The sequence below is a fragment of the Microtus oregoni genome, unplaced genomic scaffold (assembly GCF_018167655.1).
Source record: "Microtus oregoni isolate MIOR12 unplaced genomic scaffold, Mior012 000148F_ref0000004, whole genome shotgun sequence".
Taxonomy (NCBI): Eukaryota; Metazoa; Chordata; class Mammalia; order Rodentia; family Cricetidae; genus Microtus; species Microtus oregoni.
In genome coordinates, this window is record NW_024544798.1 from 727,746 (window position 1) to 752,475 (window position 24,730).

Consider the following 24,730-nt stretch of genomic DNA (forward strand, 5'->3'; position numbering starts at 1 on the left):
TGGTGTGTGTGTATGTGGTGTGTGTATGTGGTGTGTGTGTGTATGTGGTGTGTGTGTATGTGGTGTGTGTGTATGTGGTGTGTGTGTGTATGTGGTGTGTGTGTGTATGTGGTGTGTGTGTGTATGTGGTGTGTGTGTGTGTGGTGTGGGAATGCATGTGCTGCAGTGCACACGTGGAGGTCAAGACGGCGTTGTGCAGTTGGTTTTTCTTCCCACTTTTATGTTGGTTCTGGGGGTTGAACTCAGGTCGTCAGGACTCTATAGCGAGTACCTTTACCTGTTGAGCCGTCTCACCAGCTTTTACCTGTTTTGTTTGCTTTTGCGTGTGTATGTGTGTAGGGGATGTGCATGCATGGATATATGAGTGTGCACACTTATGTGTTTGCATCTAGAGGCCATAATTTATGTTGGGGATCCATCTCCACCACTCTCCACCATACTTGGGTGATAAGGTCTCTCACTGAGGCTGGAGTTCACTGACTGGCTAGGCTGGCTGGCCTGAGAGCTCCCAAGATTCTGTTGTTTCTGCTTCCCAGAGCTTGGATTACCTGCATACGCCACCGTGCCTAGCTTTTTACACAGGTTCTGGGGATCCAGACTCAGGGCCTCAGACTTGCTAAGCAAGCACTTTACCCACAGAGCCATCTCCCCAGCCTCCATTCTGTTTTTCCTTATTGGCCTATGTGCTCCTTGGTGGCGGGGACTTAACAGTAACATCACTGTCTTACCAGTGCTCAACACAGACTCGGCACACAGTAGGCTCTTCATAAGATGCACAGTCAGGGAGAAGGGAAACAGGCGCACAGCCACTCTTATGTGCCGTGGGCATCCTCTCTGAGTGGTGCATACTCCTGGCTCCTTCTGCTCTCACTGGGCCCTCCCACGTGGTGGTGGCAGCAGGGCCACCAGGCCATACAGGGAACTTCCAGCATGGTCCAGAAAGAAGGCCTGTTACTGTCTTAGCTGCACATGTGAGACAACAGGCATGTCTGCTGTCTTTGCCCAAGTGCTGCGATTGGCTGAGGGAGGGAGAGCGCTGAGCTGGCTTACCTCGATTTCCTGATAGGAGTTATTGATCATGGCTATCAGCATGTTGAGTAGCACGACTACCATGGTGACATTATAAACGCCGTAGAGCACGTAGCCAATGTTCTCAATGAATTTGTGGTCGTATTTCAGCACCACCGAGATCACCTCAGACAAGCCAAATATGGACCAAAACAAGGTCTTAAAGCTTTCTTCCACTCTACGAGGAAACAGACAGTTCTTTCATGAGTCCTAGACTGGTTTACAGTTTTAAAATAAAAGCTGCCCTTCCAATATCCTGGCTTTAATGGTCCCCTGGAGTTGCACTGTGGTGGGCTGCTGATGCCCACATTCTGAAATACTGAAATACTCAGGTTTCTAAGAAGACACAGAAAGACTCTTACACTGCAATTTCTTCCTTCTAAAATTCAGTTCCGCTGGGGCTCCTGGCTGAGACACAGTTTTTATCTGGCTGTAATTAATCAGACATCTAAAATTAAACACGGGGCAAACGTTTGCCCTTGCGCCTCAAGAAAGCTCACTGTTCCTTCAGTGGACAGCTCTTCTCCGGCTACACAGCCTGGCCATGAACATGTCCAATAGGCTGAGCTGGCATTGCTGCACCATGCTTTGGGCCTCATGATACTTGGTGGCAGGCTCATGTTTATCTCCATTTATTACCTGAGGCCAGTCAATAAAGACCTATAAACCAGGGTGGGCTGGTATGGTAGTCTGAACAGAGCTGACTCCCTTTCATAGGGAGTGCACTCTTAGGTGTGGCTTTGTTGGAGTATGGCGTGTGCCACTGTGGGGTGGGCTTTGAGGTTTCCTGTGCTCAGGATACCACCCAGTGTTTCAGCTGACTTCCTGTTGCCTGTAAGATGTAGGACTCAGCTACCTCTCCAGCACCATGTCTGCCTGCCTGTCGCCATGCTCCCCACCATGATGATAATGGACTGACCCCTGAAACTGTAAGCAACTCATCCCAGTTAAATGTTTTCAGTGTAAGGGTTGTCATGGTCCTGGTGTTTCTTCACTGCAATAAAATCCCTAACTGAGACGGTTAGAAGAGAGGCTGAGGGCAATGTCCACATTGTTCTGATTCTGCAGGTGTCACAGCTGCTGAGAGCCACGCATGCTCCGAGGGACCAGGGAAGACCTGGCCTTCAGTAGACTATGCTTTGATCCTTTGACGTTTTAAATACAGTGGTTTCAATCCCTAAGCACATTCCACAGTCCTAGCCTTCTGGCTATGACTCCACATATTATTACATAGACTTCAAAAAAAAAAGCTAGATTGTGGTTGGATGGTTTAGAATATACTTGTATATTAGGGACATAAAGTTCAACTCTTCAGTTTGCATCTGGTTTCACTGCCTTTATAAGATAGGACTCTTCTTTTTTTCCTCTTTTAACATTTTAGATTTTCAACACTCACCCACAAATGACCAGGATTAACTCAGCTCACCCCACCCTCCACCAGTGTTTCTCAGGCATTGAAATTTATTTGAGAAAATGTACAAAAATGCTAGTTTCCCAAATTAGGCTAAAAAAATCCACTCTTGCCTTGCATGAATTTACAGCTCCCTTGTATGTGAGACTATGGGGGTGTCTATGTGTTTGGGGTGGGGTTTAGGGTGCACAGCCAGCAGTGTGGCTAATTCCCTTTGCATCCCAGAGCCGGAGAAGCTGGTATCCGATGTGTTTGTCTTGCTGTTGCTTGTCTTTGATTCCCTCCCAAGCTGTGAGTTCGCAATGTTTAATCAGGAACTCAGTAGCAGTTTCTTGTTTCGTTTGGAGACAGGGTCTCACTATGTAGTCCTGGCAGGCCTGGAACTCACTGGCCTTGAACTGAACCAGATCTGCTTGCCTGTGCTTCTGCCTCCAGAGGGCTGGGGTTAAAGGCTTGCAGCACGATGACTGGCTCAGCAGCAGGCTCTGAAGTGAAGACTGGATACAGAGCCATCTCTGAGAGCTCTGGGTCCCAACGCTCCTGTCATCGGGGAACATGGTTTCCTTACACAAGATGTCAAGTCCATTCTGTGTGAAGACATGGCGTCACTGTGTGTGAGGATTCACTGAGTACCATTATGAAGGAATTACTCCCTTCTCTCTCTATGGAAAGGAACAAGGGCCTAGAGAGTCCCACACAATGGATGAGACCCAGATCCTAAGCTGGAAGGCACCAGCAATGCTCCATCCCTTGCACAGCTGATCCCTCTCACGGGGCCCGATGGAGAGTGCCAACACACTGGGCAATCGGTTCTGACTCAGGACTGTGCACTCGCCCTGAACAACAGAAACCGTGGTAACGCTTGTGACAGTGAGAGGTTTCACCCAGCCTCACTTTCTGTTCTTTACCCTGGATTGGCCAACAGGTCCCCGGCTGACACCAGTGAGCCACATGGAACACACGCAGGACAAGCCATCTACATTCCAGTTAGGGAAGACAGCTCAGATCCAGCATGTACGGTTTATCACTATGAAGTTCACCTCTGAGCCCTCATCTAGTCCCAGTTCCTTCATCTGGGCGTTCTGTCTGTAACCAGAGGAAGCAGAGTGGCCCATCTAGAAGACTATGTTCTGGTGAGTGTGTTCATTGTGTGGTTTGTTGGTGAGTGTGTTCACAGTGAGGTCTGTTGGTGAGTGTGTTCACCGAGTGGTCTGTTGGGGAGCGTGTTCACAGTGTGATCTGTTGGTGAGCGTGTTCACATTGAGGTCTGTTGGTGAGCATGTTCACGGTGAGGTCTGTTGGTGAGCATGTTCACAGTGTGGTCTGTTGGTGAGCATGTTCACAGTGTGGTCTGTTGGTGAGCATGTTCACAGTGTGGTCTGTTGGTGAGCATGTTCACAGTGTGGTCTGTTGGTGAGCATGTTCACAGTGTGGTCTGTTGGTGAGCGTGTGCACAGTGTGGTCTGTTGGTGAGTGTGTTCACAGTGGTCTGTTGATGAGTGTGTTCACAGTGAGGTCTCTAAAGTGACAGCTCAGTGCTCACCCTGACTCCAACCCAGTGTGTTTGACATACATCCTCTCTACAGTATGTGTTTGACATCCCCTCTACAGTGAGAAGGTTGACCTCTGAACTTCCACTTAGCTTCATCTCTAGAGGGTAATTACAAGAGGCCCAGACCGCAGGGAGTCCAGAATGAAAGTCTCCTCTCCAGAGGAGTAGTCCTTACTCCTTACTGGCTGAGAAGAGTCTTAGTCTAACAGAAAAAAGTCTGTGGTTCCATCTTCTCTTTGTGTGAGGCAGGATGAGCTGAAGCAACAGAAAAGGTGGGCACTGACCATCTGGGACGTTAGAGCCCCGGTCAGCTCCTGGGCTTTGTATCTGGACCTAGTCTGCTCCATAGGGGCATTCAGTGTTCTCACTGTGAACAGACCAGTGTTTGCCATTATTACTGAAGGGGCAGGCCTCACTGGCTGATTTATTGCGGATTGTCTAGACTAAGCTGTGAGAGGCATCATATTTTACCTAGACTCACACAGTCTGAATAGACAAGTTCTGAGTGGAATGGAAAAGTTAAAATTTGAAAAAATTCCTATGACTGAAACTAGCACATGATGTTGTTGAGAATTTACTAGATGATTTTTGCTTGGGGTGAGTTTCAGAAACTATGAATACAAACATCGAGAGATCCAATTACAAAGACATTAGCTCCCGAATGTCAAAACACCCAGTGAGTCAGAGATGAGTGGGAGAAGGGCTTGAGTCTGCAATGTCAGTAGATGCAACCAGAACTTTCCCTGCTGGTCTGACCAAAGGCCTGAAGAGAAGCCCCTTAAGGTAGGACTCATGGTTTGAGATGATATCATCGAGGAACACTGGGTGGCAGGAGAATGAGGTGGTCAGTCTCAGTGGTCAGGAAGCAGGTAGGGGCTCAGATAAAGCCTGGGCCAGACTATAACAGATAAAGCCTGCCTCTAGCAACCCAGCTCCTCCAACCAGTCTCCATCTCCTAAAGGTCCCATAACACATGGGCCTGTGGGTGGGGGTATCTAAATTCAAACCATACAGCCAACAATAAATGATGTCCTGGGGACAGTCTCTTAGAGCCTAGGCTGGCTTTGAACCCAGTGTGTTGCGGAAGCTGGCAGCCTTGAACCTGATCCTACTGGCCCCACCTCCCAGCTCTGCACACACATAAGCACTTCTAGGAATCAGTATGGAAACAACAGACATGCTAAGAAAGAAAGGGATGTGTGTGCTGGGGAGATGTACATTCAGTGCGAGATGCCAGGTTAGTATCTTCTAGTCCAGGGTGTGGCAGGAATAAAATAATTGAAAGAAACTCAGTCTCACTGCCCTCCACAGGGAAAGTTTTTTGTTACCCTGACACCTTGGAAGCCTACATAATATGTTCTTAGAAAGAAAGTGTCTTAGAACCAAACCAGTAAAACAGCACTGATCCCAGGGGCGTGGCCCTTGGGCCCTTGAGCTAGCCCTAAGGTCCTGTGGAAGGACAGCACCTAAATCACCACCCACCATTTGTCTGCTTATCTGATTAATAGAGGTAAGGTCTCCTAGCCTGGCCTTGAACTCGCGGCTATCCTTCTTCCTCAGCCCCCTGAGCACTGGCATTGAAGGTTTGGGCCCTTGTGCTTGGATCATTGCCTAGAGTTTGCAGGGCCCACAAGACCCAGGAGAGGAGGCCAAAAGTCTATTCTCATCACCATCAACATCCGGAGCTGCCTTTCAGAAAGAAACCCTTGGGACTGACTTAATTGATCTTTACCGCAAAGCCTCGTACAAAAGCCCCCATTGGCCACATCTGGGGTTCCTTGTTGTCAAGGATGGCAGCTGCTGGCTCCCCAGCCTCCTCTCCCCCAGTGGTTGTGAAGTTTGCCAGAGTTCCTCAACCGTGTCACAGAAATCTTCACAGCGATAGGTGGGGGTGGGGGGTGGGGGGTGCATGTCTGGGTCCGAACCTCCCCAATACTCATTCTCGATGTGTGCATGTTTAAATATGTTACAAAGCCTGTTAGGGGCTCAGTTTACTCAACTATGAAATGGACAGAACGGCACTGTATTGCTGCTCAGTTGCTAGGAAGATTAAAAGAACAACTCCCATAACATGCATAGTAAGAGCACCCGAATGGCTGCTATTCTTTTGATTCATTTTCTGGTTTGTTGAACTCTGAAAGAAATCTAGACGGTGCTAGCGAGAACGCCGTCAAGCTGTAAGCCAAATGCTGCTGCATGCTTCTATGAGGGCTGGCAGCACACACAGCCCCATCAGCTCAGAAGCCTCTGCCCACTGAATGACGCAACTGGTTGAGGGATTACTGATTTTCCTGAACAGGCCCTGTTTCCCTTCCGATGGGCCAGGTCACTACAGAAGCTTGACTTCACGCAAATTATCCCTCTGGCTCCTCCAGCCCAAGCTGCCTTGGCTGGCAGTGGAAGGGACGGAATTTCGTCAATAGGCCACCATAGCATGAGAAGCACTCTTAGCAAGTGGAAGCAGCAAGAGCCTGTGAGAGGCACTGAATAGACCATGATTCACCCTTGTCTCCCTGGGCGGGAGTGTGCGTGGGAAGGTTGGGGCTGATCTGTCACACAGAAAGCGGGGACAAGGTAATCAGTTCTCCACCAGGTCTGTCTCGCCTGGATAATGAGGCTTTAATAACAGGCTTCCTGAAGAGGCAGCGTGCACGCGCCTCAGAGAACAAACTGATCAACAAGGCGACAGTTTAGGGCGATTGTTATGAAAATTGCTGCTGCTTCAGAATGCCACAGACCCTCCCCACAACAGCTCAGTTCTGTTCAGTTACCTACCCAAATGTGCAGCTCGCAGGCTAACATTAAGCAAGAGGATCAGATCAGAGGGCTGTTCTTCACATAAAGACAATAGCTGTGCCTTATTAAGTTCTGCCAGGGAGTAACACCCACTTGCCATCCCCGCAGGTGATGGAGGAAGACGCCTGGCGTGGAGAAAACGCTTGTAGGGGGCCGTTCCCCTAACACCCGGATCTCAGGGACCCGAAAAGATCCCAAGGCTTGAGGAGGGTGAGGGTGATAGTCAAATGTCCAAGGAAAAGTGTTCCTGCTGAGCGCTCTGCCCCAGAGTTCCCGCCTCTGCCTCTGAATCACCTCGTGGTTCTATCTTGGGCCTTAATAAGGAGTTGGGATTAGAAAACCCAGAAGAAAGCAGTCTATCTTGGGGTGGGTGACATCTATCTGGCTGAGCAGGAACTGAAGGTGTGTTTACGAGAGAACGGAGGAATCTGTGCTATGTGTTTTGACTTCCTGTTCACTGGCCTTGCTGTTGCCGTCAGAGGAGGGAAGGTTCTGAGCCCAGGTGAGCCTAGTAATGCAGGCTCTCTGGATCTCTTTCTTCCTAGCCATAAGATGGGGAAATAAGTCTATAGTTCATAAAGTTGCTGTGAATCAACACAATGTTTGTGAGGTACACAAAACAGTTCAGTGTGCATCAGTTGATCACGAGCATTTTAGTCTTCACTTTGGCCTTGGGGAGTCCAGCGCCGTCTCTTATTTAAATTGGCGTCGGTCTTTCAACCATGCAGTTAAATGAAAGGCTGTGATGAACTACTTGAGGCATTGCTCATTCCTGTCCACGAGCCTCAGGCTCAGGCCGAGTGGGCCGTGGTCTCCAGGTGTGGTGGACACATGTGGTAGCCTGCAGGGTCCCCGTCATCTGCCCAGTGCCCCTTGGGATTGCAGGATGCACCCACTGGGAGGCAGTGTGTCTGTACCTCCTGCTCCTGGGCCAAGGTGGGACACAGGAATTTTCCCATTAAGGAGTGTGGAAATTTCTCAAGCTATCGTGGAAAACAAGAGCTTCTAATTTTGTCCAGTGCTTCTAAAGTTATTCCATTAAAAGTAATTCCTGGGGAGATAGAGCAATGTTAGCAAAGGACCTGTTTTTGATTAGATGAGTATGCTGTGATGGTCTTTCCACGGAGCCTATAGGAAAGGTTGGCTACGGTCATTTTATTTTTTTAATTAATTAATTATTTTTTTTTTTTTGTGGACAGGGCCCACCCTTCATCTCTGATCAGGGTTAAGTGGAGGGAGCCAAGCTACCTACTGGGGAGACAGGGAGCCATTATGTATTGTGTGAGAGAGCCCTTTGCGTCTGTCCTGAGTCACTCATGGTTCTAGCCCCTCCTATCTGAGCGTTTGTCTGGTCATACGCTGCATAATGACGAATCTGTTGGTGGTGACATACAGCCTAGGCAAGTAGGAGGCTCTGCTATCTGTTTGTGTCAGTACATTCTGTGATGTTCCTACAATGACTAAATAGTCCAGTGTCCCGGATGCATTTTCATTAATCCATGTGTCATCCTATAAGAAGGACACATTATCTCCTCTGCAGTCTCTTCCAGTAGAATTTCATGTGTGAGCAGAGCCCTTTAGTCTCCGTTTTCCTAACTCTGTTTGTTATCTCTGAGTGCCAGGATGTCAACATTCCCATTTACTCTTCAAGAAGAACATCTTTGCTTTATGGAATTCATGAATTTCAGCAAAGTTGACTATAAAACAAATTGGCAAAAAGCAGGCCTAAGTTTGTTGACTTCCATGATGTAACCAACTATCCAACCCCAAGGACAGCAAACTCCTATGATTCCAGCCTGAGTTTTGTGAAGGAGGTGTGCTCTCAGGCCGATTCCTCCCCCTTCCACATCCACGGTTTGGCTACTCTGAGACTCAAGGAGCACACGACTGGTCTCAAATTCCCTGTCCTCCCTTCTGGACACCCCCAGTTTTTAACAGGGGTCGTTTACAGATTACCAGTTGCCTGCAGGCACGCTGTCTGTCCAACAGGCCCCAGCTGTGCGCACACATGCTTGTTCCTCCCTCTTAGGAGGCCCTGCCACAGAAGTGCTTCTGTAAAGCCCCCGAGACCTAGAGAACCCTTGGTTCTGGAGTGGAAGGCAGAGAGCTTGGGAATGCTCCTGGGATCTGACTCCTGCCTCGCTCCTGCTGGATCTGGACCGTCTGCTCCCTGTGCTGAGGAGACCTGCCTGCGTGGTCTGAGCTACCAGGCAGATGCGCAGTCGAGCGACGCTCCACTTAGAAAGGAAGAGCACAGATGGTACCTGCTGTGTTGGTGTGCTGATAATGCTGGATGAGATCCACCTGTGAGTGGCTGTGTGTGCGCATGTCTGTGCAGACACAGGTGTGTGCATGGGCACGGGTGTGGAGGCCAGAGGATACCCTGGGTGCTATTTCTCAGGAGCTGCTGACCTTGGTTTTGGAAGCAGGGTCTCTCACCAACCTGGGCTCATAGATTTGGCTAGCATGGCTGTCGGGGAGCCGCAGGGATCCTCCTGTCTGTGCTTCCCTACCTCTGGGTTTGTAAGTTCATCATCTCACTCAGCTCTTTTATGCAGGTTCTGGGCATGGAACACAGGTCCTCTTTTTTTGTTTGTTTTTTTTGTTTTTGTTTTTTGTTTTTTGTTTTTTTTGGTTTTTTGAGACAGGGTTTCTCTGTGGCTTTGGAGCCTGTCCTGGCACTAGCTCTTGTAGACCAGGCTGGTCTCGAACTCACAGAGATCCGCCTGCCTCTGCATCCCGAGTGCTGGGATTAAAGGCGTGCGCCACCACCGCCCGGCTGAACGCAGGTCCTCTTAAGCCACCCCCAGCTTAGATTCTCACTAAAAACAAAAACAAAAACCCTGTGACCTAATCATGTATGAAAATCCCAGTGGCTCTTTAAAAAAATTATTGATACTTTATACGTGTGTGATCTCATTCAGATCCCAGCTCCCCCTTATCTCCCTCCCCTCAGTCAATTTCTCTTCCAGCAAGGGGAACTTTCACAGGTTTTCATTTGTTTTGTCCTGTGGCCCGCCGAGCCGCACAGGGCCGGCCACACAGGCAGAGGTGCAGAGCCTTCCCCTGCAGCAGTGAGACTCACCACTGACCACCCCTGAAGATCATGACTGCCCCCATCCCTGTGTCCATGAACAGTCTGTTCTCCAGGAAGGGGCAGACTTAGTTCATACAGTGTTCCGGGCCTGCTCTGCCCGGATTAGATACCAAGAGGCAGGCTCCTGGAAACCTGAAATTTAGCCACTGCCCCTGGGTGATCCTGATGTCATCTGAGGACTGCTGGTCTCAGCTAAGATGCTGGGTCCTTGTTCATACCTGAAGATGGACCCATTCAACCCTCCCACATTCTTCCAGTCCCTCACCTGACGTCTGCTGGGTGGAGGTTATGGGAACCAGGGGGAAGGGTGAGTGGTCCTTGATTCAGAACTGGAGTACCCTGGGAATCTGAACAGGGTTTGGTTGAGGGCTGGGGGCTGCAGTCCACAGGAAACCCTACTTTACCTTTTCTTCCCAGTACTCTCAGAATATACGTCATACCCTCGCCTTAGGACAGCACAGGGCTTAGTGAGATTCCATTCTCACTGGCTCTGTGAGCTGCCTTGACCCTTACCCCAGGGTGAGCTCCCATGAGAAGGCTCTGGGCAGGATCTTAACAGCTGCCTTCTGAAGCGACCCCCTGAGCAGCTGTTGGGAGCCCAGCCTCCCCTGAACACAGAGGGCATGGAATTGGGGGCCAGTTCCAAAAGCAAGGGTGAGATGACTCTTGCAGTGTATTCGAACCCAAATGCCCTTCCACAGGACTGTGGCTTTTGGAAGACCATGAGCACAGAGGAGAGGAGCCCTGTCTTAGCAGAAAGAACTTCCTGTGGGGTGTGTGTGTGTGTGTGCTGGGGGCGGGGCAGAGGGAAGATCCAGCTTTGCACTCCAGTGGTGTCTAATTCAGCACCAGCACACCAACACTAAGGCAAACTTGAGTCCCCAAACACAGCCTCCTTTATTCCCTCCTGACATTTTTAATGCCAGCACTGATCTCTTGGGGGCGACGTGCTTCAGCAGGCAGTCAAAAGGTAAGCGGTGACATTTACAAAAATCCATTCTTTCCTCGTTTTGCTTCATCACTCTATCGACTTTCCCATTCAATCAAACCCACTCGCAGCTACACATGCCCTTCCAGGAACTGCTGAGGAGAAGGCGTTCCTGTCCTGTCCTCATTGTGTCTGCTGTGCTGTTCACTCCTCTTCCCCACCCTGAGAGGTCTGGGGTCATTGTTGGTTTGGTCTCCAGTATCTCTGGTGCCTGGCACATGGAGTGTATTTATTATCTCCCCACCCCGTCCTACCTTTCATCCTGATTCCATGACCCATGGACACGAGCTCAGGCAACCTGCCCTAATGCCCTGTATTGATTAGCTTCGCTGCACTTAGCTGAGAACTGTGGTTGGACTCGCCCACTCTGAGTCCGGCCTCTCTCATGTTCCTGTGGACGTGGTCAGGGAGGGGAGAGGGGCCGCCAGAACAGCCAAACAGACAAAGTCAACACAGATACCCAAACTGTGGATGGCCTGGCCAGTGGCCTACTAGGTGGTCTTCAATCTGGCTTTATTTCTCCCGTTCATTCCCCATTCTTGTTTGCAAGACATTTGATGGGTAAATACTCTGAGCATGGCCCTGAGCTAGGCTGACATCTTCCCACATCTGTCGACAAAGTGGCACCTGCTGGTTAGATGCCTTTACGTCCTGTCCTGCCATCCTCCAGTCCAGCCAATCCTCTGTACTCCCTCCCAGCGCTTTCAGAGCAAATTTGTTTTTGGGTGGTTCAGGCTTATTCCATTTCTTCAGTGGGTGTTGGAGAAATATAAACCAGTCTGACTGACTACATCCTGTGCTGGAGGCCAGTCTGCCAGCTAGACCACTGCCCAGAGAGGGCCCTATAGTGCTGGCTCAGTCCCCACATCCGTCTCTGTCACTGCCAGTCACTGCAGGCTCTATGCACTGGATTTCCTGATTCTATCTGGACCCTAACAACAGTTCCGTGAGGCTGACCTTCTTCATGCCTCTTCTGTCAGAGCTGCAGCAATCCAGGGCCCAGGAATGTAGGAGCCTGCCTAAGGCTACAGTGAGTCCCAGCTAAGAGCAGATGGAAATCTAGTCTTTCTGACCGTTGGGTGCTGCATGCATGCAGGCCTCTGTTGATCCTCAGCACTGGGCCTGGCAGGGACTTCTCTGTGGACACTTCACCCCCGGGACTCAGCAGCATGCAGGGTTACCCAGCTGAGCAGGCAGTGCCACCCACAGTCCTGAGGTAAGCAGCATGGAGCTCAAACCACTTTTTCTAAGATACAGGTATCTCTCCTTGACGTGTGATTTCTCCAGGAGCAGGGCTAGCAGAGCCTTGTTACAAGGTGGGGATTGCTCAGAGGACAGTCATTTCCAGAGGCTGGAGAACTGAAATGTCAGGCTACCCAGGCCTTCCTGGGGACATGGATCAGGAGGTTCTTAGCCCTCTTGGAACCAGCTGCAACAAGATTCTGGCCAGAGCTTGACGATGGCAAGTTCTAGAAGTTATGGGTCTGGAGAAAGACTGATTGGAGGCAGTGCGCCCAGACACCCTGCGTGAAACACCTCAGCTGTCTGAGGAGGGCTAAGGCACTTCTGAGTAAGGTGGGCAAGTCTCGTTCCCTTTTTACAGATGTGGACGAGAACTCCTGGAAAGAAGCTGTGTCTGCAAAGACTTCTCAGATGAATAGAATTTGAGTTCTGTGGCAAGACTGGGATGCTGCAGGTCCAAAAGCTGGTTACCTTATCTTGGGCTAGTTCTAGCCCCACCTAGAACAGCCACTCTTTGTCCACACAAGGTGTCAGGACAAACATCTTGTGACAATAGAGAAAAACCCTCTTAATATTGATTACCTTAGCAGTCCACCAGCCTCTGCCAAGCCAGAAGCTTAGCATCCTGAGCCTGTAGGAAACCTTGCCCATCTCACTGTACCTGCCTCTCTGATGTACCCAATTGTTATGTAAACTATACAACTTCATGAAACTGCTTCCATGTAGAAACATGGACTTTGTGGTAACCTAAATCTGTGTTCCTGGGCCATGCTTACTCAAAATGGTTCTGGAATAAACCATCTCTTGTTTCCTTTACAATGAGAGCTGTGGTTTTTGTATCAACACAGATGTGGACACAGAAGCTCAGATACATCCGATGACTTTACATTACATTAGCCAGTAATGTCGGTCACAGTATGAGTTTGGCTCAGGGCTACTGAGTGCTATTGGTGGCCTCCAGGAGATCCCACTGTTCCTCACGGAGGGGAAGAGTTTTGGGTCTTTTACACACAGGCTGCATGAGCTCTGTTTCTTATCTTCTTGGGCGTGCAGTTGGGTGTGGAGTCTTTGTGCTGTCCTGCATCTGGCTAGCTGAAGCAGCCATTTCCCCTGCCTCTCATCTTCCCTGCCTGGGCCTCCCCAATGACTGTAGAAAAGCATGGAGCTGCAGAGCTTGCCCTGTACTCAGCCAGGTGTGGACAGCTGTGGACCGGGGCCTCAGCAAGTCCCTGGAAGTGTAGGAGTCAGTGAATCTGACTCCTGAGGGACAGCAGGCAGGAGAGCTCCAATGGATAAGTTCCCTTTGTCTCTCCAGTAGGCTATTCAGAGACGCGTGCTTCCATCTTGTCTCCCCGGAGAATTCTGCTATGCTCAGGGTGCATGCAAGGTAGCAGCCTGTGCTCACCTTGCCCAGCTCTCATTTCTCTCTCACCCTCCTCACCCTCTTCCTCGTCTCACTTCCCCTGGATTATAAGTCTCTGGGTCTAATAGCATGAGGTGTGAGGGTTTTGTCCGGGTGCTGTTCCTAAGTAATACAGGTTAAGTATATTGCTGTAATAATCACACATGATAAATACATGGCTCTCCAGCCATGTAGTGCATGTTTTCCAGGTTACCCCATCCCGCTGAAGCCTCACACTGTTGTCACGAAGCAGGAACTGTTATTATCACCTCCTGTGGTGCTCTGGCAGAGAAATGCCCCTCGGAGACTCATCCCCAGTTGGTGGCATGGTGTGGGGAGGTGGTGTAGCCTTGCTGAAGAGGTACACCCTTGGGGACAGGCTTTGAGAGTTCACAGTCCACTCTTTTCCTGCACCTCATGTGTGTGGCTGAACACATGATCCATCTGCCTGCCGCGTGCCTCTCCTGCCACTGTGGAACCTGCACTTGAAATGGTAAACCTAAGTCATCCCTGTTTCTTCCTTAAGTCACTTTGGTCGTGGTGTTCATCATAGCAACAAAAAAGCAACTGATACATTCCCATTTTAAAAATGAAGAAATGGCTGGGGATGATGCATGTCTTTAATACCAGCAGTAGGAGGCAGAGACAGGCAGAGCTCTGTGAGTTCAAGGCCAGCCTCATCTACATCAGGAGTTCCAGGCCCCAGAGCTACATAGTGGCAAAGTCAGGACCTAAAACCTAAACCATTTAGAATGAAACTCACATCATCCTCAAGGAAACCTGGATTCTTCAAGAAGCTGCTAGCAAGAACTTCCCAAGGATCCCCAGGAAACCTGGCGGGGGGGGGGGGTGGGGCTCAGGGATGGAGAGTGCTGGGTACTCACGTTGTAAACGCTGGGTTGTACTTGGCACCTCGGTAGTAGGAGTACAGGTTGAACATTCCGATCATGAAGGCCACAAATACCATGATAAAAATGACCATGAACTTGAAGATATCTTTCACAGTTCTTCCCAGGGAGATCTGCAAGGGCCCGAAGCTCTCATTGGCTGGCAGGATGTAGGCGATCCGAGAGAAGCTGAGAACGACGGCTATGGCATACAGCCCTTCGGAAATGATCTGGGGGTCTGAAGGCCACCACTTGTCCCTGGCTGGAAGAAAACAATCCGTATTACTCACGGGGGCATGGGGTCAGCTCCAGAAGAGCACCCAGTTAGGTAGCTCTAAAAATTTGTTTTTATTGTCTTATGTCTCTGTGTGCAGGTACCCGAGAAGACTCGAGAGCTTCAGGACCCTCCCGCTGGGGGTACATGTGGTCGTGAACAACCTGATTTTGGTGCTGGAAGCCGAACTCAGGTCTTTCTGAAGCAAGTGCTCTTAACTGCTGAGTCATCATCTCTCCAGACCCATTAGGCTCCACGCGGAAGCATGCGCCATTCTCTGGTCATCTCTGCTCTGAGGTAGTGCAGTACACAGAAGATGCTCACATGCCTGGAACATGTGTCCTTTACTTCAGGTCTGATTCATTCCCAACCATCCTTCAAGATTCTGTTAGAATCATCTCTTTCCAGGTGCTGTGAGTCCTGCAGGCTGGGTGGGATTCCTCTGCCCCTGTAGGTTGCCATGGAGTCTGTCCTGTGTGTATCCATAAAACAGCTGCCACAGTGTTCACCAGTAAGTCCCCTTCTCCACACACAGGAGTTGAGCTGCTCACTGGGGAAGCCTGACAAAGCAGTGGGGACAAGCACTGGGCCTAGAATCAGTCCAACTGACTCTTTTGAGCCGCGCTGTCCCCATGTGGCCATGACAGACAATCTCATGAGCCTTCATGGACTGTGGCCTTTAAGTCACGCATGCTCAGAACAATCTGGTACAGAGCAGGCACTGAGAAATGCCTGTGAGGTGACTGAAGAAACTTCTAACCGTGAGTCAAAGCAAACAAGCTCCTCTGGGGACCAGGAATCTGAAGGGTTTTCCTGAGATCATAATCTTGTTCTCCTCCCCCTCCCTGAGGAGGTGGGTGCTGGCAGGTTTTTTTTTCCTAACTCAGCTAGGGTCTTAGAGGTGGTGACCATCCACATGGATTTGCCACAACTGTGCTGGAGAGTCCTGGGGCCCGAGCTGCCTTACAGGCATCCTCTAGCAGAGTGAACCTGCATTGGGCCCCTATTGTGCTACTGCTGACCTAAGTCTAAGGACCAGCATCCCTTGCAGACCTGCTACCTACGAGGAGTCAGGATCAGGATGGACAGTGAGTCTCAGGTGAGGGCAGCACCGACCCCTGGGAAGGTGCCTGCTTGTCACAGTGACTGGGTAGGAGTACCCCTTAGATGCCGAACATCTCAGAACATTCTAGACTGCATCACACGGTGAAAACTGCCCCGCTGACAAAGCCAACAGCATCCCTGTTGAGAATTGCTGAATGAAGCTTAAATGAGAAACATTGAGAAACTTAAATTAGCCCTCACACTAAATTAGCTGTGATTTTCACAACAGCCCTGTAGCGCAGATATTACTATTGCCATTTTTAAGATTGGATTTGGGGGTATGGGGTCCTTCTCAGAGCCAGTAAGTGCAAATAGAAAGCATATTACACGGCAATTTTTGGCACCCCAAGGGAGCTGGAGGGGGAAGAATTTTATTCTTTATTTTCAGAGCTAGACTGCTAAATAATTAGACTAGAAACCTTCAGTAAGCGAAGCTGTGCCACCGAGTTTCATGTAGCACTTTCAAAATTACACTTGGAATACATTAACACAGACTACATGCACACCAAGGTCAGAACTCAGAAGCCCACGAAAGCCAGATCAAGAGAACCAAGTATGTGTTTTCTAAAACAGTTGCTGCCCTCTATGGATAAATAACACATTTGAGTGTTATGAAATAGGAAGTGGATTCTTCAGTCAAACGGACACCGAAATGAATTCTTTTTTTTTCTTTAAAAAAAAATGTCAACTACAATGCATCATCTTCAACCTCAGCTACAGCATCTCCTCTTAGCTAGATTCTGTCTGTTCCCGGCGGCTGGGGCGGGACTTCCGGTGTGGACCATTCGGCCTGGATGGGTTTGTCGGCTACAGGGATGCGTGGGCATAAAACAAGCTGCAGTGTGTGATTCAAACAAAGAGACTTTCATCTCGGAGCTGCTTCCACCAGAAAAGAAGTCTGTTCAAAACCTAAAAAATCCCCGGGGTCTACGTTTTTGCTGCTGAACGTTTTTGCTCGACTGCTAGTCTCTCCACAAGAGGGAGCTCGGCGCCCGCAGCTGGGGCACAGGCGCGTATTTCCAAGGGCCCAAGGTGAACAGGAAAAGGCAAGGACAATAATGTGCTGCTAGCTGACCTGACACAATTCACAAAGGAACAGAAGTCACACAGGGACAATACTGCAGCCTGTACCGTTACATTAAGAAGAGTATGTCCATCGTTCCCTGAGCAGCATAGAGCAGGAATCATAAGCCATTCAAGAAAAAAATCTGGATTTGTTACATTAACAAATGCCAGAGGCAGGGGCCAGGAAGCAATGGCTGCAAGACAAGCCACATTCACATCATGTGGTCAGTTCAAAGCAGCAGACTACAGAATGGAAAAAGATTTTTGCCAGTTATGCATCTGATAGAGGGTTAATTGTTGTGGAATATTCCTTTACACTGTGAAGCTATGTCACTGTGATTAGTTTAATAAAAAGCTGAACAGGCAATAGCTAGGCAGAATTTCCAGGTACACTGGATGCTGGGAAGAAGAAGGGCAGAGTCACGAGGAGATATGGAGGAAGCAGGGAAAAAGGATGGACAATCTGTATATGAGGTTAACAAGCCTCAGGGCAGCACACAGATAAATAAAAATGGGATAACTTAAGTTATAAGAGCTAGTTAGAAACAAGCCCAAGCTATTGGCCAAGCTATCATAATTAATAAATCTCCATGTGGTTATTTAGGAGGTGGCTGATGAGGCAGAAAAGTCCACCTACAGTAAATATCTAAAATGTTTAAAGAATTAAAAACAATTGGGCATTAAGAAAACAAATGATCCAATTAAAATGGGGTACATAGCCTGTTGGTGGTGGTGGCACACACCTTTAATCTCAGCACTCGGGAGGCAGAGGCAAGCGGATCACTATGAGCTTGAGGCCAGCCTGATCTACAGAGTGAGTTCCAGGATATCCAGGACCATAGACAGAGAAACCTTATCTCAAAAAAAAAAGGGGTATCCAACCATGCAAGGAGTTCTCAAAAGATGAAACATAAATGACTGAGAAACACTTAAAGAAATGATCAACAAGCCTGGCGGTGGTGGCGCACGCCTTTAATCCCAGCACTCGGGAGGCAGAGGCAGGTAGATCTCTGGGAGTTCGAGGCCAGCCTGGTCTACAAGAGCTAGTTCCGGGACAGGCACCAAAGCTACAGAGAAACCCTGTCTCGAAAAACCAAAAAAAAAAAAAAAAGAAAGAAAAAGAAATGATCAACATCCTTAGTCATTAGGGAAATGCAAATCAAAGCGACCTTGAGATTTCATCTCATACTTGTCAGAATAGCCAAGATCAATAAAATGAATGATAGCTCAATGCTGACAAGGATGTGGGGCAAGAGGAACACTCCTCCATTGCTGGAGGGAGTGCCAACTTGTACAGCCACTATGGAAATCAATGTGGTGGTTCCTCAGAAAACTGAGGATTGATCTCCCTCAAGATCCAGCTATACCACTCTTGGGCATATACCCAAAGGACGCTCCATCCAGTCACAGAGACACTTGCTCAACCATAATCATTGCTGCTCTATTTATAGTAGCCAGAAATTGGAAACAGCCTAGCTGTCCCTCAACAGATGAACAGATAATGAAAACGTGATAGATTTACACAGGGGAGTATTATTCAGCTGTTAAAAGAACATAAATAATGAAATTTGCAAATAAATGGGAGGGGCTAGAAAAAAATTATCCTGAGTGGGGTAACCTAGGTTCAAAAAGAAACATATAGTGTGCATTCTCTTATATGGAGATGTTAGTTGTTAAGCCTTTGATGGAGACTGTGGCAGCATGCACAGGGCCTGTGTAGGGCCAAGGCAGATGGAGTCCCAGTGCTGAGAGGGGAACTAGATCGGAGCCACCCCCCATGCAACACAGACGTTATCTCCTACTGACAAAGGAAAGATCAGGTTTTATTTTTCCCCCAGTGGAATCTCACTGGCTATACAAACTACATTTAAGGGCAGGCGCCATGCCCAGCAATAAATGATCAACACAAAACAAACTCAATACTCAGTGATATTTTTGAAGATGTTTTGTCTCATAACACTTCGGTCTCTTTTTTAATCATATGGGTCTTTTGTTTATAGTTTCTGATATGTTTTTATGAATTTGTGTGTGTGTATGTGTGTGCGTCTGTCTGTCTGCATGGCTATGTGTTTTTTCTGCTTTTTCTTTTTTCCTGTTTGTTTTATTCTAGTTTGATTGTTTATTTTTTATTTGGCTGTTTTCTAAAGTGAGAGAGAGAGAGAGAGAGAGAGAGAGAGAGAGGACATGGAGATGAACCACTGGGGTGGTGGGGAGAATCTGGGAGGAGATGAGAGAGGGGAAGAGAAGCAGGATTAGAATATACTGTATGAAAAAACTATTTTCAATGAAACAAAACAAAAAAGTCATTAGGTATGTCTACAGCTGCCTATATAAGATTAGCACAAGTGCAAGCCAGTCAGCATTCTAGCATGTGAGGGAGTGCCCGTCTTCTTTACAGATGTGGCTCCCAGTAGATTGACCATGCTCCTCCTGTGGATGCCCACCCACACAGGAGTATATAGGCTGCACAAACTGGAGCTGATTTTTTTTTTTAAAGCAAAGGACACAGACTTGGTGGGAGGTAGAGATAAGTCAGGGATGAGTTAGGGGACAGGCTTAGGGGGAGGTAGAGGTAAATCAGGGATGAGTTGGGAGACAGGCTTAGGGGGAGGTAGAGGTAAATCAGGGATGAGTTAGGGGACAGGCTTAGGGGGAGGTAGAGGTAAGTCAGGAAGAGTTGAGGCACAGGCTTAGGGGGAGGTAGAGGTAAGTCAGGAAGAGTTGGGGGACAGGCTTGGGGAGAAGTAGAGGTAAGTCAGGGAGAGTTGAGGCACAGGCTTGGGGGGAGGTAGGGGTAAGTCAGGAAGAGTTAAGGCACAGGCTTGGGGGGAGGTAGGGGTAAGTCAGGAAGAGTTAGAGGATAGGCGTGGGGTGACTATGACCAAAATGTATTGTGAAAATTCTCAAAGAATTAACAAAATATTTTAAAAATTGACTGTGGAGGTTGCCTATATTCTTTCTAAAGAAATACATTTCTAAAGAATAATACGAAAATAGCAATAATGTACAGGACCTTTGAGTACCACCTTGCTCCTTTCCAAGGTATAAACCTGCAAATTTCTGGGTACCTCACAAGTGAGGCTCTACAGTTATAGTAAAAAACATTTTAGTTCCATTATGCAACTTTGTGACCTACAGTTTTACCTTAGCAGCTATAATGCCATCCCACACATCGCAGGGGCCAACCTGTGGCCTTGTTGGTGATCATTAGCAACCCTTCCGAATGCACCTTCAGAAGCTGCCAAAATTGTGTGTGCATACCACATGTGCGCGTGTGTGCACGTACGAGGAGCTATTGTAAAGAAAAGCAACTCTTGAAAATCTTACACCACACGTGGATGCCTGCTATTTTGTCTCTTCATTCTCTCTTAAAGCCCAAACTCAAAAATTATGTCACAATCTCTTTTTTAAAAAGTAATTATTAGTATACAAATTATACACAACAATATTGTGCTGATATTTTATACATCTATGATATGCACTTTGATCATGTTTATCTGTCACCCTCTTTTGTTCTCCTGCCACTACTGCTGATCCCCCTCTTCCAAACTAGTCCCTCTTCTACTTTTATGCTTTTTGCGGGGTGGGTGATCCAACGAGCTTAGTTAGGGTTACTTACAAAAATCTCTTCTAAATAAACTCCAACTCTCATTCACACTGGCTCCTTCTGAAATTATTTTCTGCAGGGCCCTCAAGAATCCTGGTTTCACCAGAGGGGAGCTCTCTGTAGCCCTCCTCAGGCTTCTTGGAGACAGCATCCTTAGCTGTGCCACCAACTCACAGGAAACCCGTTTCAAACCCGTATGATCAATGTATTAATGTCTCTTTTAAGAGCCTATCTCACCATGAGAAAGAATACCGAACTAAAACAGGGCATACTTTTGTGCAGAATACAGGATCCAGGATGGACAGAAAAATTTCAGTATATATATATTCCCCATGTCAGGGGGAGAAAAAAAGGATTCTTCGAAAACAAAACCCTACAGAAATGCTCCCAGAACCTCTCCCAAACAAACCCCATCCTTCCAAAGGCAGAAGCCCATTTCTAAGTCACAAATACGTCCACATTCTGTAAGCGCTGTAGACATAGAGAGTTTGGGGCACCCGTGGGCTACAAATCCCAGGTCCTGGAACTACCCAAACCGACTGGCATGCTCCCATCTCAGACCCAACACGAGGCCCCTGGAACTCACCATAGGTGAAGTAGGCCACTTCCGGCGGAAGTGAGACGTTGTGCAGCGTCACATCTTGCACGTACTGGTCCACGTACAGCTGGGCCTCGCTGGCCTTGAGGAAGGCCATGAACCTGGCGGTGAAGGAAGCCACAAAGATGGACAGCATGCCGAAATCCAGAAGGTTCCACAGGTGCAGCACGTACTCCCGCGGCCCCTCCTCCCAGATTTCCTTGCATTCGGACCAGATCATTCCTGTGGAAGAAAGTCAGGCCCGTCTTCAGTTTCCCTGGCAGGCGCCCAGGGAACTAGGTAGTAACGCACATGTCAGCTGTGTAGGGGGAGCTAGAGACAGACAGATGGAAACCGCCTTCAAAGACAGAGAAGACAAGCTCCTGTCCCTGACCTTCATGGATAAACCGCCTCTGAAAGTGAGGAGAGGGTCCCCATCCACGGTCAGACTTTGTAGGCGGTGTATGAGAGGGAAGGCTGCCGGAAGCCACACTTTAATATGGAGTCGTTATAGATTAGGTCCCCAGTGGTTCTGCCCTGGACACTTGCGTGTGCTCCTCCCTTGCTTCTCCCCAGACGGCAGGACAAGCCCACTGACAGCTGCTCATATTACAAAACAGGCCTGAGGATTCAGCTGCAGAAACCTCTTGGAGTCAGAGATGATGCTGGCAGTGGACGATGGTGGTGGCTCTGTCCTCCAGAGTGTGGCCACTTTGGTTCCAGTCCTACTTCAAAACACATGAGAACCAGGAGCTGACTGCCCTCAGTCCTCGGCGACTCTGCCCAGGGACTGTTTGGATCAGCATCCGGCGGTGAAAAAGGCCCATCAAATAAAAGGAACTGAAATATTTTTCCAAGGTAAAAAGCAGTCTAGAGCAGCTGTCTACAGAAGAATCCTGCCTTGTTTGTTGAAGACTGCACTGGAGCCCCCACCGTGAGAAATGGCCCCACCCCTGCAGGTCTGTTTACAAGGCTTCTCACAGCCCCTGATTGTGTTTCTCTTAACAAAGCCACGTCTCACCTCACCCTATGAAACCGTGGGCAGCAATTCAGTGTGTCCTAAGTTTCTTAGCACAGAAACATACGTTTATCTGCTTATTTAAAAGTGTTACTAGAAAACCCATTCAGGCTGGGGAAGATGTGGATTTGATTGTTTTTTATTTTCTCTTCCCCAAGATTAAAATTAAATGTCATAGTGGAATATGACATTGTCCTCTATGGCATGGCAGGTTACTGCTTGGGAGTCAGCAAACGCTGGGCTCAAGTTTTCGCCTGGCAGTGGGACATTGGATAAGTCCCTTGATTTTGAGTGTGTTTTGGAGGAACTTCAAACACTAAAAGCTCTATGAATCCGAAATGCAAATTATTTTCATCAGGCCCTGAAAATTACTCCAGGGTCAGCTGTCCTTGTCAGCCTTCCTAGATTTAAATATTAATTGCCTAGGTTAATTTAAGTCATTCCAGAGCCATAAGTAAAAGTAGCGTGGGGTGAGGGTTTGAGCAGCAGGAATTACCTAATGCAAACAGAAGTGTGTGAAATTAAGTACTTCAGTGAGGGAAATTGGGCCTCCTGCTTCCAAGATGCTGGGGTAGTGTATGGTGTTGTGTAGTAGCTGATCCCAGGTCTTTTGCCCCAGCGTGTCAATCAGAGAAATGTTTGGAGCTCAGGGGCCCAAGGAGTAAAGGATGCTCAGTACTTGAGACCCCTCCAGGCCAAGTTCCCATTACTCAGGAATGCCTGGAACTCAGAGAACAAGGTCACCAATAATTAAGAAAGGTGCCTGGCAGAGAAGGAAGCTGGAGCTCACCAGGACGCTTCCAGGGAATCTGCACTACAGCTTCAGGGTAATGCCTGCAGTCTATGGAGAGGGGCTCGGTGGAGGGAGGAAAGGCACTCACTCCCAGTCTTTCCTCCATGGCACTCAGCAGGGCTTCCCTTTCAGAGTCCTGAGATAGAAACAGGTGCATCTCTTAAATAGTCAGAGGTCCGCTTCTGCTGCTGTATGCCAGGGTTTCACATTTACCCTTTTCCTGAAGTCGGTTTCTGACCACTGGGCCAGGACGGGTGCTCCAAGAACTGGTATTTCCAGTGAGGAAGGAAATACACCCAGAAGCTCTCTACCCGCCCCTACTAGCCAATGCTGTCTCCATGATAGGGGTTCATTTGCTTGGCAGGCAGAAAGATGATACTAATAATTTCCTAAGAATTTATCTGTGTCTCTTTATCCCCCTTTATTCTGGTTACAGCAGCCAGCAGTTGTTGAGCTCCTTCTAGTTGCCCAGCCCTGGGCTAAGCATTTTACAGATACCAATTGACTTTTCAAAATACGCTGATTGACAGCAACTGTAATTATCCCTACTTTCAAGATGAAACTCATGTACAAAGTTGGCACGTCAGTTGTCCAAAGGCAATCAAGCAGTCCAGACTCCTTGCTGTCTGCTCTGCCACCTCTGCCATGCCCTGCACTAGGCACAAGGTTAGGCTGTGTAGTCAGAAGCCATCCATTGACCAGATGTGCAGGTTCAGGCACCAATCTAAGGCTAAAACCGTCGAGATGATGATAGCTTTGCTATAGATAGCCATCTGCCATGGCAGTATAGCTGCTGTCCTAAAAATTATACAGGGGCCAACTTCCGGAGGCACAGGGCTAAGAGTAGGACCAAGTAGGGTGCCCGTGTGCTGTGTCTTTGTAGACGCCGTGGAAGGGTGGATCCGTGGAAGGGTGGATCCGTGGAAGGGTAGATCCGTGGAAGGGTGGATCCGTGGAAGGGTGGATCCGTGGAAGGGTGGATCCGTGGAAGGGTGGATCCGTGGAAGGGTGGATCCGTGGAAGGGTGGATCCGTGGAAGGGTGGATCCGTGGAAGGGTGGATCCGTGGAAGGGTGGATCTGTGGAAGGGTGGATCCGTGGAAGGGTGGATCTGTGGAAGGGTGGATCCATGGAAGAGAGGCTCCTGGGCTAAGGAAAAAGAAATTAGCTAGGTAAGGGGAGGGACTGCAGTGGCCTTGAGATGTGGGAGAACAGGTCACTCTAAGAACTTAGGTTCAAGGGTGAGGGGAGTTTTTTGTAACCTAATAGACTCTCCCCAGGCTGTGCTGAGAACCGGGGTTTACCCCAAGCCCGTGGGCAGTCTCTAAACACCATGAGCAGGGTAGTAATGTGCTTTGACTTGCTAGAAGAAACTTCAGTCATCTGGGGTATCATGTTCGGACTTCCTGGCTAAATACCCAAAGGCTCCATTGAAAGAGTGAATTCATATATAAGAACCAGGATGGAATTATGGAAACAGGATTGTGTGCTTGCCCTCTTGACTAAACATGGAGGTATGATTAGGAGCTCAGGCTCAGATGTGCCCTCAGAGTTTAGAACCCTGGTGGGCGAAGGTGAGGGAGCAGGTGTGAGAACCTAACGCCAATGAGGGGAGAGCAAAGAGGGGAGAGGCTGGTCGGCCAGGGCCGTTACCTGACTGCAGTCCCAATCCCACTCCTCTTTGCTGCATTTGCATGTATTTTGCAGCTATCTTGACATTTGTATCTCATCCATCAATGGAGTTTTCGGCACTGCTCACAAATGTGGAAGAAAATGGTACCAGAGCTGAGAGGTGGCTCAGCAGATAGGAGCAGTTGGTGCCATCCAACAGCCGCAGTTCCATCTCCAGA

The 24,730-nt window shown here is 48.7% G+C and overlaps 1 protein-coding gene across 1 annotated transcript in view; it reads right to left on the reverse strand.

Moving 5' to 3' along the window:
* LOC121444936 (short transient receptor potential channel 7) overlaps positions 1 to 24,730 on the reverse strand; it is a 120,867-nt gene that overhangs the window by 12,926 nt on the left and 83,211 nt on the right. Inside the window, exons 6-8 of the mRNA XM_041646881.1 lie at positions 21,080 to 21,313; positions 14,441 to 14,705; positions 1,051 to 1,246 (exon numbers count right to left, since the gene is read on the reverse strand). Of these exons, the coding sequence (XP_041502815.1) occupies positions 1,051 to 1,246; positions 14,441 to 14,705; positions 21,080 to 21,313 (695 nt within the window). The remainder of the gene's footprint in view (positions 1 to 1,050; positions 1,247 to 14,440; positions 14,706 to 21,079; positions 21,314 to 24,730) is intronic.